We start from the raw sequence: 13,865 nt of genomic DNA, 5'->3' as shown, positions 1-13,865 counted from the left end.
TTAACATAGGCCTAGATCAAGCTTAGTCACTGTGGCAACTTATGCTGGGAAACTAACCTGGTCTAAAGCAGGTTAACTGTCAGACTAAGCTGAGTTCCTCTAACACTGACCAATAGGAACACTATTATTTGACTTTTTTTTTTACAGTTTCTAGCCAAGCAGAAAGGCTCTCTGGTTTTATGACTGACAGCTGTACCTTTGCAGAACAGATAGCAGAACATTAGAACATTACAATCTAAAATTGCTCTTTAAAGCATTAAAATAACTAAATTAAAAGTTAAAATCACTGAATTAAAAATGAAAATAAATACTAAAGAAAATGACTATTTTAACTGCTATAATAGAAACACACATTAACTAATTTAAGCTTAGTAATTAGTCTTGCACTATGCTTACATTTAATTCACCTAATAGTCCACTTACAGTTACTGCTATCATACAAATACACTTTTATATGTAGATTTACAATTATACAAAAGACACATTTAATGTCCAAAAACATTTTTTTTTTAGCAAAATGTATATTTTACTCAGAATTATTAACGTGACGTGACGTATTGTGCTCCTATTCGATTGCGCTCTGTCTGTTTAGCGCGCAGATGCGCTCGTTGCGCTCGCATCAGCCTCGCCCACTCCTGACAGCAAAATGGATATGTTTGCATGACTTTCTAACATTTACAGATGAAAAATATACCTGTGACATGTCAGTTATGCACTGAGGAAAACACATGGTCTCAAATGCATTAAACAGCACAGATAAATTCGCTGTTTGTCATGGTGGATCAATCTGATCCATGATCGACATTAAGGTCTGCTTAAGAATAAGCGTGCACAAATTAATGAGATTGTGTGAACTTAATTTGTCATTTATGGAACCGCTTTAGTCCCGATTGATTTGTTAAGTTATTTCAAGTCAGGTTTTGGTGCACCGAGCGAATCGGGGAATCTTCCCATCCCTAGTATTTATCATAGATTATGATTATATATATTTTTTTGTTTGTTGTTTTTCTTTAGAATGACGTTGTTTATATTTAGTATTGTGTGTAACACACAACAGAGTGATGATCAGGTCAACACACATTGAGGTATATAAATTCAACACTGATTTAAAAAAAAAAAACTGCGCTGGTATCGGACTGATATCGGTATCCGCAGATAATCAGAATTTTTGGTATCTGATCGGGATCGATTCTGAAAAAGTGGTATCGAGCCAGCCCTAATTTGTAGCGTGCCTTTCATCCAATAATCGCAAAAGCTTTGTTTTCTTACTTCTGATAAGAAACAAAGTCTCAGCTTTCATATCCTGTACATTCTATCACGAAATTCAAACAATGAATGCCATTTTTTATGCTTTTAAATGTGACGTGACAGATCGCTGTAGCACCTTGGTTCAAGCAGCAGCGCGGAGCACGAGTGTCCTCCACTTTAATAAGTTATAGCGCAAAATAAACATGAATGAACATCAGAAGGTATATTGAAAGATACAGCATAGCTTACCAAAATGTATCATGTCTAATGTAATCGCTCAATCAGTGTTTCAAACATGGAAAGATGCCAATAAAACAGATTGTGAACAATATGTCACTTAACGTGTCATTTGCCTCAGCAAAGTTATCCACTGTTCACCGTTCATTAGTTAGCTATAAAACAACACTAAAGAGGAGCTTTTTTACTTATAATTACATATGTACTGTATGTTTGAATAAATCTGGCATGAATCTGGCACTAAGTGCAAATGAGTTGCAAACAGACATTTCAATTTTTATTTGAGTGTAATTTTGATATCAGAAAATATAATAGCTCTTTTGTTAATTTTAACCTTTAATATTATCAGGGGTGCACATAAGTGGTACACAGGTGTGCATGTGTGACCAAAATAAAAAATGCGATGTGTAAACATGTTCAGTACCAAACCAAATCTCCAGGTGCTCTCATGAGAACCAGACTGAAAAACTTATGTGCACCCGATTATTATAGTAATGTGCCAAATGATAGGGTTGCCTGTGTAGTTAACAGCATCGTTTAGGAGAGATTTTTGTCCTTAAGGAAATCATACAATCTGTATCGGCAGATATATGAATAACTCTGAATAATCGGCAGAGAAATTTGATATCGGTGCATCTCTAATACTAATGACATTTGTGTATAGCGACAGCTCCAGTGCAGACTAGAGTATCAGTTTTCATTGTTTAACTAGAGCACGCAAGGGACTCACCTCCATTGACGAAGCTTCTTCTGCGGGCCCTGTAGATGCTTTTCCTCTGCAGGTCATTTTTCCTCTGTGGGGTGGAGGTGATGAGCTCGCAGCTCAGACGAGTCCTCTTTGCTGGGTTGTCCTGCTCCACCTGAAACACCAAGAGTCATGCAACCATGAGTCTTATACACACCAGTTTTAACATGTTTAAGGTTAGAGATAGTTGAAAACCTATTATTAATATTTAACTCTAAATTAAAATGTTAAAAAAAAAAAAAAAACACATACAAAAATAAGTTATTGTTCCTCTGCAGGTCATTTTTCCTCTGTGGGGTGGAGGTGATGAGCTCGCAGCTCAGACGAGTCCTCTTTGCTGGGTTGTCCTGCTCCACCTGAAACACCAAGAGTCATGCAACCATGAGTCTTATACACACCAGTTTTAACATGTTTAAGGTTAGAGATAGTTGAAAACCTATTATTAATATTTAACTCTAAATTAAAATGTTAAAAAAAAAAAAAAAACACATACAAAAATAAGTTATTGAAACTTCTGGAATATGCTTCCAAAATTTAATCTGTGCAACCTCAAAATATATTTGGAAGCATGTGTTGTTTTCAATTCTCTACAAAACGTTCACTAATTACTGCACAGTAGGTGCCTGCTATAAGCTGATATAGTGACTGGCCCACCGCTCTATCCAATGTTACATAACCAATTAAACTTCATCTTGACATTCTTAACTTTAATGCAGATTTTTAGATTGGTTATATTATATTTAGATATTATATTTAGATTGGTTATAATATTAGCCAATCACTTCCTTTCACTGACACTGTGCTCCGTTGGTTTTTGCTTTTTTTTTTTTTGGTTTTATTTCCGATCTCTGTTCCGGATTTGCACACACTGCATTGCAATCATTTTCCAAAATGTTTAAAGTTTAGATGGCATTTTCTGTTCATCTTGCCTCTGTTTAATGAATATTCAAGTAGTGTATATATTATTGTGCCCTCTAGAAGCTTGCGTTCTGCAAGTGAACGGCGCTTTATTGTGCCATCCCAAAGAGGCACAAAATCACTTTCTCTGACTTTTAAATGAAATGTTCCCTCCTTGTGGAATGACCTGCCTTCGAGTCCTTAGCCATCTTCAAGAATCAGCTAAAAACACATCTCTTCCATCTTTATTTGACCCTCTAACTCTAGCACTCTCTATTCTAACTCTATTCTTTTTTTCTTTTTAAATACTAACACTTGCTTCTCTAATCTTTTTGCATTCTATCTATTTGTGCGGGCCCTGTAGATGCTTTTCCTCTGCAGGTCATTTTTCCTCTGTGGGGTGGAGGTGATGAGCTCGCAGCTCAGACGAGTCCTCTTTGCTGGGTTGTCCTGCTCCACCTGAAACACCAAGAGTCATGCAACCATGAGTCTTATACACACCAGTTTTAACATGTTTAAGGTTAGAGATAGTTGAAAACCTATTATTAATATTTAACTCTAAATTAAAATGTTAAAAAAAAAAAAAAACACATACAAAAATAAGTTATTGAAACTTCTGGAATATGCTTCCAAAATTTAATCTGTGCAACCTCAAAATATATTTGGAAGCATGTGTTGTTTTCAATTCTCTACAAAACGTTCACTAATTACTGCACAGTAGGTGCCTGCTATAAGCTGATATAGTGACTGGCCCACCGCTCTATCCAATGTTACATAACCAATTAAACTTCATCTTGACATTCTTAACTTTAATGCAGATTTTTAGATTGGTTATATTATATTTAGATATTATATTTAGATTGGTTATAATATTAGCCAATCACTTCCTTTCACTGACACTGTGCTCCGTTGGTTTTTGCTTTTTTTTTTTTTGGTTTTATTTCCGATCTCTGTTCCGGATTTGCACACACTGCATTGCAATCATTTTCCAAAATGTTTAAAGTTTAGATGGCATTTTCTGTTCATCTTGCCTCTGTTTAATGAATATTCAAGTAGTGTATATATTATTGTGCCCTCTAGAAGCTTGCGTTCTGCAAGTGAACGGCGCTTTATTGTGCCATCCCAAAGAGGCACAAAATCACTTTCTCTGACTTTTAAATGAAATGTTCCCTCCTTGTGGAATGACCTGCCTTCGAGTCCTTAGCCATCTTCAAGAATCAGCTAAAAACACATCTCTTCCATCTTTATTTGACCCTCTAACTCTAGCACTCTCTATTCTAACTCTATTCTTTTTTTCTTTTTAAATACTAACACTTGCTTCTCTAATCTTTTTGCATTCTATCTATTTGTTTTCTTTTTATTTATTATACAATTATAATTCTGACTTCTGATTAACAAAAGCAAAAAAGGCCTCTAACACTAGCTTGCTCTATTCTTTTTCTATTCTATGTTTTCTTTTTATATATTATATGATTTAAAAAAAAAAACTTGCTACGTACTGCATTAAGCTAACTGAGACTTGTTATAGCACTTGCTTATCGTTGCTCTTTTGTTGATTTTGATTGCTTCCATTGTCCTCGTTTGTAAGTCGCTTTGGATAAAAGCGTCTGCTAAATATCTAAATGTAAATGTTTATAAGTGCAGTGCTGCTTTGTTTACTGCAGTAACCAGGGAAATGCTGGAAATTGCTGAATAAAGTTGTTATTTTTGTTGCGCACAAAAAGTATTCTCGTAGCTTCATAAAAGTAAGGTTGAACCACTGATGTCACATGGACTATTTTAACAATGTCCTTACAACCTTTCTGGGCCTTAAATGTGGTAGTGCACTGCGGTCTATGCAGGGTCAGAAACCTCTCGGATTTGATCAAAAATATCTTAATTTGTGTTCCGAAGATGAATGAAGTTCTTACAGGTTTGGAACGACATGGGGGTCAGCAATTAATGACAGAATTTACATTTTTGGGTGAACTATCCCTTTAAAATCTGAACAGATATTAAAACACTAGGCATCACACACCTGCTAACTTTGTAAACCGTTACAGAGGAAAAACTGGTCATAATACACTAAACAACTGAAGATCATACACTAGGCTACCAGACTTTCAAGTAATTTCAAACACAACAAACTCACGCAGAAACACATGGCTTGTTGGTAGGAGATGTGTGACAAATGAAAACAATGCGTGTTCTAAAATTGGCTCAAAATATCAAAAATGTTTGATATCCTCTGGTATGGAATCATAGTCTAAAACTTAAAAAACAAACAAACAAAAAAAAACATTCTGTGTCCATCATATACTCAGCGATTTTCTAGGAAATCTGTAAACTCAAATCTGCAGACTGGCTCTGACTTTCTGCAACTAGCACCTACTTGTCCAGGCTGTCAATTTGGAGTAAAAATCTGAGCAAAAGTTTTGTAGTGCATTTAAGCCTTTAGTGTTAAAAAGGTTGAGAACCACTGTCCTATGTCAAATTAAGGTAATCTAGAACTCAAATAAGAGAACCTAATACCTTTACTGGACATAATGTGAAGCCCTGATGCATGCCTGTTAAAGCCAACCCTACCTACTGTCATTATCTGAGTGCTGTGGAACCACAGCTAAAATTAGAACAGGACTGAGCTCCTCAGACAAGCAGCAGCATTCCACCATGCATTTCTGGGGAAATATGATACCAGGCAGTAGCGGATTTAGGTATGGGCGACATGGGCAACTGCCCAGTGCGGCATCTTGCCGGGGGTGGCACAGGGCGCCCACATAAAAAACAAAACTGAATGCACAATCATGTTTTTACCACTCATTTACACTGCACGTCAATATGTCATCACTATGTGGGTCAGTTAACCTGGGGTGTGTTTCCCAAAAGCATCGTTAGCTAACTATGGTCGTTAGTTCCATTGAACTCTATTGGTAATGACGGAACTTACGACTATAGCTGCTTTTGGGAAAGGCACCCCTGGTTGGGACTCGGAGTGTGCACCCGGAGAAGCACTCTCTCACTCAGAAACAGGCGAAGGGTAAACCAACTCCAGAAGCCTAATGTTTAGACTAATATCTACACACATCACACGTCTTTTTAGGCATGTACCAGATATGGGTGTCATGTCATCATTTTTTTTTATTACTACTGAATTTGTATTTAACGTGATCACAATTTAATAAAACATTGTAAGTTACGCTTTAATTTCAACTTTTATTCACACAGCACATAAATTACAGAGAAAGAGAACAAAGAATATTTACATTATCAAAGAACATTATGACTTTTAAAAAATCCCGTTATTAATCATTGAAGCTGTCTACATTTTGAAAGGAGTCTCTTACTTACATTGTACATATATACTTTGTTGTTAATGATGAGAGAATTTGCGAGAGTGTAGAATTCAGTCTGCAAGCGCAATCACTGAGCAAATCTCCGGCGTTAGGGTTAGATGTCTCATCTGAACACCTCTGATTGGTTATTGAATTCATAAACTCAAGGGAATCGTGTGTGATTGTTTATAATGTGCAATGCTGTAAAAAATTAAATAAATAAAAATTTGCAAAAACAAATATGATGGAGCATGAGCAGACAAACGACACTTTTCATTAAGCATCTTGCTTAAGTCACTTTCACGAAGGTGACTTAAGTAGGGATTAGTGGGAGGTAAGCCATCAGGAGCCCATTTAGGAAAAAGAAAAGGGGAAAAGTGCAAAAGAAAAATGGTATCTTTGCAGCTATCATGCTAAAATAGGCTAATATATCACTTATGCTATGCTATTTTATTACACATAGGGCAACAACATAATTTTTTTCTATCCAACTAGCTTACATAGCCACACAGTAAAATGTGATTTTGTAATATAATGTGATTTTTTTTTTTTTTTAAATAAACATAACACTTATTTTATTGATGTTTTTACTGTACAGTTGTGCAGTACATTTGTTCATTTCATATGCTAAATTTATGTTCAATTAATTTTATTTAGGGGTGGCAGAAGGGGTGGTTCAGCCAGGGCGCCATACAAGCTAGAACCGTCACTGATACCAGGTCTTGCTGGCATTTTATTCGAGAACATTCTGGGCAACAATAATCAACTCCAAGAAAAGAGCTGTAATGGTCTGAATCTGCCACGATTATGAACTCATAATAAAATAAAGAGAGAGGCTGCCAGAGGCTCACCTTTATGGAACTTCCATGGATGAACTTCTTGATGCTGGACAGAAGGCCCTTGCTATCACCTGAGCACTCCTCCATCTCGGAGTGCTTCCGCTTGTTCCGGGCCGTGCAGGGCCTGCGGGCGAGGTTCGGCTGCTGAGAAGCCTTGCGCATTCTCAGCCTCATTTTGTTAAGAGTCACATGTAAGGCTGGGGAGAGAAAGAAGACAAAACAGAGAAGCTCATACATAAGGTATAGAAAGACAACAAAACTGCACAGAGAAAAGAGTAAAACAGGAGGAAATCACTCCATTTAGCAACGACCTTGAGAAGTCCAACTATGCTCACTGGTTCTCACACACAGGTAAATGAATCACACTTTTAATGGTTTTGAATTAATTATGGTGCTTAGCTCACTTCAGCCAATAGCTCTAGCCACAGACATCTGGATGCATTCAAGACAACACATCCTTCAACATAGTTCATCATTTAGTTGAAGCACCTCCACAGCAAAACACTCAACTACAAATGCATTATTATTTCCAACATACAGAAGAATTCTAAATGGACATGCTTTCTTCTGCTAAACGCAATAGAACATATTTTTAAGTGTATTTTGAATTTTCAACTGTTTTTGTCCATTCAATGAAAGTCACTGGGGTCCAAAACAATACGGGACCCTGTTGACATTCATTGCATGGGCATTAAAAAAAGAAACAAGAAAAAAAAAAGAAAAAAAAAAAAGTCTGACACAAGGGTGAATAAATGACAATTTTCATTTTTGGTCTTTTTCAGTCTTACTTTTCTGTTGCTTAACAATGCACTAGCAAAGAGAAATAAATGTGAGGAAATTACAGATCAACAGCAAGCAGCAGTTTCTTGCAAGACACAAAAAAATAAAAAAAAGAGAGAAATGAAAAAAGGACAGAGGGAAAAGCAGCTAGCCTAATGTTTTCCCGATGTGGAGGAAGTGTCCCTCTCTTCTTTAAAGGCAACCCTGTACATCAAGGGGGGGAAAATAATCATGAAATTAACTACAGCGCTTGATCATGCGTCCCCCCTCCTCAAAGTGTGCTTACGCAACAACTGACCACCAATGTGCTCCAGCATTTGTGACCCTTCAGGAGTTACGCCAGGTCTGACTGTTCCTTCCCAATACTAGCCATCAAGAAATCTAACTACAATCATTTAGAAAAGATGCACATTAAAATTACCCTTTTTCCAGGGTATCAATGGATTTCCAAGGAGCTGGGGAAAGCTTTGTAGATCTAACACAACATGAAAAAACACTGGAGTAGATTTCCTATGTCCTCCCAGATGCCTTTGTAATCACATGCAGGATAATCTGATACATAAATACACAGAGAACCCAAATTGCACTGAACATGAGAACTAACTGTCTACAGAAAATGAGTTTTATATTTTAGGAGAGGAAAACGAAGCTCCTCCTGCCACGGCTGCAGTGTGCAGGAGTTAAACAAAGAGAAGCAGCGAGGACAACGATGAGACATACTGCAAGCATAGAAGCATGTAAGAGACAGGAAAGGAGAGGAATGGCGAAAAGTAAAGAGAGAAAGGGTACAGATGGTAATACATCTCAGTTTTTTCCTTAACCACCACAAATGGTGACTCATCCACTCCCTCGAACAGACATCATGCCAAGACAGCTACCTCACAACACTGAGGAGCTAAAGCCTTTCTTCTATGGCGTTATTTTAATGACAAATGTCGAGAGCGCATTATTGTAGCGCGAAAGCACATTAATAATCTCTGCCACTGCTTTTATGAAGAGGTTGCCAGGTTTTCACAATAAAACCCGCCCAAACGCGTTTCGGGGGGATCCCCGTTAAAAATCGCGTTCAGAGGATAAAATACGTATGTTTTCTTTTGACATTTAATTCAGGTGCGAAAAGAATTAATATCTATAGCGCATGAGCACAGAGAGATTTGAGAGTGCACAGGACACAGTTTGAGTGAGAGGAGACACGTTTTAAGTGCGCGCACTCTCTCCGGGCGAGAGCAGCGTCTATCTGAGCGCGCGCGTCAGGTTTTGTGCGAGAGCAAAGGAAATCCGCGCTCGCGCATTGTATTAATGTGCTTTCGCGCTACAATAATGCGCTCTCGACATTTGTCATTAAAATAACGCCATATTCTTCTAGAAGAACTGAGGCACAGTGATATTCAACAGTCTTCAACAGCACAGTTAGATTCGATGAAGCTTGTTTAAAGCCAAATTTCTGGATGTAAATAACATCAACAGACATTACACACGTTTAACGCATCAAAATAAAAATGATGATTGCAAAACGATTCTCTGACCTCTTCAACCACAGCAGTTTTCTGAAAGTCAACATGTTCTGACAGCAAAAAATTAAATTTAATTAATTAATAAAATAAACACAAAGTTGGTTCGAAACAAAAACATGCCCTGACAGACCGGCAGCAAATTCAAGTCTGCTGACACGTTTCCAAGAACTGATCCCTGAGGCTTTTTTTTGTGTCTGCTCAGTTTGACTCTTACCGCTTTTTCACCGGGGATGGTGCCGGAGCCCAATTGGGAACCGGGCTGCACTTTTTCCACTCAAAAAAGTCCTGGGCCGGTGCCCAGATCCTGGTTCTGAACCGGCCCCAGAACCTTGCTGGTCTTGAACAAGGGAACCTATGACATCAGTAGGCAGAGTTTCCACTACAGATCGCATTTTGAAAGGCGTCATTTTTAAAAGCCATCATGGGTTCAGGTAAATTAACAACATTAACACAACAATTAAATATGTCAGTTCAACAGTGGTCGGCAGAACAGATCAATGCTCTCCTTCTGCAAGAGAGAACAAGCAATTCCGGTCACAGGTTGGTGACGTAGAAGGATCTGCTCCCTGCCAGTGGAAACACGAGCCGGTTCTGAATGAGTGCCACTCTTGGCCGAGCAGCGGCTCTAGGCCCAGTGGAAAAGTACATTATAAACCTGAAAGTGTAACTGCTGAACATGGACATGTTATTTAATGAATTAGCATGACACGTCAAGGCTTCACAGAAAATACCATTGCACTTTGTTGGTAACCTGTCTAGCCGGACAACCAGGACAGGTTCTCTTCTTAACTGGAGAACCCGAGTCCACTATCAGGCATCAGTAAACTTCTAATGGAACAAAATGTCTTAAAGGGTTCATATGATGCGATTTCAAGTTTTCCTTTCTCTTTGGAGTGTTACAAGCTGATTGTGCATAGATAAGATCACTGAAGTTGCAAAGACTAAAGTCTCAAAACCAAAGAGATATTCTTTATCAAAGTTAAGACTCTGCCACGCCCCCCTAAAACGGCTCGTTCTAACACGCCCCCACATATCTACCTCACTATGTGGAAATATTTGCATAATGCTGCCCAAATGTGCACGCAAAGAAAGAAGGCGTGGTTTCAGTAACCGCAGTTAGTGTTGAAGCAGGAGTTTTGCGCATCGTGTGTGTGTGTGTGTGTGTGTGTGCGTGCGTGCGTGCGTGTGTGTGAGAGAGAGAGAGCACGAGAGAGAGAGAGAGAGAGAGAGAGGGTCACATCACAGTGGAGTCAGCTGTCTTAACCGTGGCTTGTGTACTGCAAACATATACCAGCTTCATCACTGTGTCTGTCACGCGACTCTGTTCCCCTTTCGGGCTCTGTCTTTACATTTATTTTGAAAGCTGACGCTCGCGATTATGGTAAGGGGCGTTACATTTCCGACGAGTGCTTGCGGTGTTCGGCCAATCACAATGCACTGGGTCAGCTGGCCAATCAGAGCAGACTGCGCTTGTCGGAAGGAGGGACTTTGTAGAAAACGAAGCGTTTAAGAGAGGCGGGGCATAGAGGACCTACAATAATGTACAGTATTTGAAAAATAATGTGTTTTTTGAACATTAAAGCATGTCAACATATTCTGTTACACCAAATACACAAAATAATGATCTTTAAAAAAGCATCATGACCCCTTTAAAATGACTTTTTTTTTTTTTTAAGTATTACATGAAAAGCATTATTTACTCACTATTATAGTACTTATTAATTTGTTTTAAAATATATCTGAAATATATATTTATTGCATTCCGCTTTAATTTTAGTACTTAAACGTATTTTTACAGTTAGTGGGTAAAACAACATTTCTAAAATTCATATTTTGTCAGCATTATTTTAATTAATTTAAATAATTTCAGTAGTTTTAGTGTACGGTAACACTGCGATGTGTACCTTACATATTGTGAACTCTCTCTGACCTGTGACTTTGAATAGCAAACGTTTGACGGACAAAGTATCTAACTTCTTGGATGAATTTCAAAAATACAAACTTAAAAGCTGCATTAGTTTGCAAGTAATTTCACATTTTTTACAGTGGCTATCAGCAGATCCTAAATTGTTGTATTTACTCATTTCTTTAGAAAGTTATAGGCTACGTTAGTTGAGTAGAAAGTCTGAGTTACGAAAAATATTAGCAGTAACAAAATATACATCTGATTTCTGCAGAATTTAAAAAGTGCATTTTGTTTTTACACCAAAAAAGGAAGAACACATTATAATGCTGAAATTTCTTCAAATACTGACTTGACAATGGAATGGCACTAGTTGAGGAGCACTGCCCTGCAGTCCAACTAACTACAGTCAGTCAGTCTTTAGAAAAGGAAGAAAAGAAAGAAAATACATTAAGTGTTGCCACACCATAACTGATCAACCTCATCAGACACTTCAGAAATGATGAAGCTCAGCCGCTGAAACCTGAACCGTGTAGTGGTGGGCGGGAAACACACGCTAAAGAGATTCTGTACGGAAGACGAGCAACTTTCTCACGATTTCCCTGTTTAGCCAGACATTAAGAATAACCGGTTACACAATGATCGCACGACTTCAGACTGAGCCTAAAATGTGAGATGTATTTTTACATGCAGCAAACGATATTGACACATCTGTGCATGTCTATTTCCAATGTAGGACGCATTCAAGAAGCCTCATGTGCCACTCAAAACAGCCGGCAAGATTCTAATGACAGAGAAAGCGCGGGAACGACTCGCGAAGACGGCAGCTGCCCGTCCGCGCATATCGGTGCTACGGGAGCGAGCCGAATCACAGCGAAACATTTCCGACCGGAGCGAAAGGACGGGTGTTTTGGGGGAACCCTATCACCACAAACAATACAGACTGGGTAATAATAACTTACTGGGGGAATCTCCGGGGATCGAGTCACAGGATAACGGTCGTTTTCAGGGTTGCTGACACTCGCTGTTTTTCGCGTGCCTCTTCAGACGAGGTTCACCTCTGTCCTCCCCGCACCTCTGGACGCCATTTCCCGCCTCCGTACACACACAGTCAACGACAGGTACCCGGATGAAGAGAGGAGCGAGCATGCGTCCTGCGGCGCGCGTCCCACACCCCCTTTCTGTTGTTCCGAGAATCAAAACAATATTGAGGCTTCGCAGTGCGACAGGTTTAGCGTACAGTATCTATTTAAAATACACATAACAGTAGCGGGAATCACACAAAATGTGCTTTAGCAAAAACGCAGAGCGGAGAGTAATTCCTTTTCAAAACGGAGTTAGTGTCGGTATTTACCAGGTAGCCTGTCAGGTAAACTAGCAAACATGTATTTGATAAAAAAAAAACATTTCTGACAGGAATGTGGCTCCGATAAGTTAGCGTATAATAATAGAACAAAACTAGCAGACCAAGTTAATAGATAAAAAGCCTTGTCTGCAGGTTTGAAGCAGTTTTAAAATCCTGACGTTTGATAAAGTTTGAGATAGAAAATGTCAGATTATAGACTGATAGATAGATAAGAAATAGGTATAATGCAATCTATATGAGTTTAAGATATAACATAGAATGGCAGCTTAATTGAGTCTAACCGGCTTCTTTGTGTTCATTTGAATTTTGTCAGTTGGAGTTTGAATAGTCTTGGCTCATTTGAACAATATAAGTCAATGGAAATTTTCCCAGTTTTAATCGGAAAACCATGAGACCGATCAGTTAGAACAGACAGGGCAGGCTAAGTCAGAACAGGCTGAAGGTCTGGGCCGAATTTGGTGGCTGGAGCTTGAAAGCTCTAGGACGGGGTCTCCAAACTTGTACCTGGAGGGCTGGTGTCCTGCAGAGTTTAGCTCCAACATGCCTCAACACACCTGCCTGGAAGTTTCTAGTGTGCCTAGTAAGACCTTAATTAGCTGGTTCAGGAGTGTTTAAAGGGGTCATATGATGCGATTTCAAGTTTTCCGTTCTCTTTGGAGTGTTACAAGCTGTTCGTGAATAGATAAGATCCCTAAAGTTGCAAAGACTAAAGTCTCAAACCCAAAGAGATATTCTTTATAAAAGTTAAGACTTGGCCACGCCCTCCTAAAACGCCTTGTTTAATCACGCCCCCACATGTCTACATCACTGTGTGGCAAGATTTGCATAACACCGCCCAAATGTTCACGCAAAGAAAGAAGGCGTAACTTTGATTCTCGCTGTAGTATTGTTGCCGCCGCCGCCATGTTGTGGATACGCTGTGTGTTTCGTTGTGAAAGTGAAACTACTTTGTTTGGCCTTCCAAAAGAGGACACAACTAGAAATCAGTGGTTAAGTTGTATTTACAACACTGTTCCAGAACAGTT

General features: G+C 38.7%; 1 protein-coding gene and 1 long non-coding RNA gene across 2 annotated transcripts in view; one reads left to right on the top strand and one right to left on the bottom strand.

Annotated features, from left to right (window-relative positions):
• LOC107700447 (uncharacterized) overlaps positions 1 to 1,169 on the top strand; it is a 12,686-nt gene extending 11,517 nt beyond the window's left edge. The window contains exon 3 of the long non-coding RNA XR_001635546.1: positions 1,156 to 1,169. This is a non-coding gene — a long non-coding RNA (uncharacterized LOC107700447). The remainder of the gene's footprint in view (positions 1 to 1,155) is intronic.
• LOC107700446 (CTD small phosphatase-like protein 2-B) overlaps positions 1 to 12,621 on the bottom strand; it is a 21,605-nt gene extending 8,984 nt beyond the window's left edge. Inside the window, exons 1-3 of the mRNA XM_016502091.1 lie at positions 12,437 to 12,621; positions 7,290 to 7,474; positions 2,216 to 2,345 (exon numbers count right to left, since the gene is read on the bottom strand). Of these exons, the coding sequence (XP_016357577.1) occupies positions 2,216 to 2,345; positions 7,290 to 7,451 (292 nt within the window). The 5' untranslated portion in view covers positions 7,452 to 7,474; positions 12,437 to 12,621. The remainder of the gene's footprint in view (positions 1 to 2,215; positions 2,346 to 7,289; positions 7,475 to 12,436) is intronic.
• Between the last annotated feature and the right edge of the window lie 1,244 nt (positions 12,622 to 13,865).

The sequence above is a fragment of the Sinocyclocheilus anshuiensis genome, unplaced genomic scaffold, assembly GCF_001515605.1.
Source record: "Sinocyclocheilus anshuiensis isolate Anshui unplaced genomic scaffold, SAMN03320099.WGS_v1.1 scaffold154, whole genome shotgun sequence".
Lineage (NCBI taxonomy): Eukaryota > Metazoa > Chordata > Actinopteri > Cypriniformes > Cyprinidae > Sinocyclocheilus > Sinocyclocheilus anshuiensis.
This window is presented reverse-complemented; position numbering and strand designations above follow the sequence as displayed.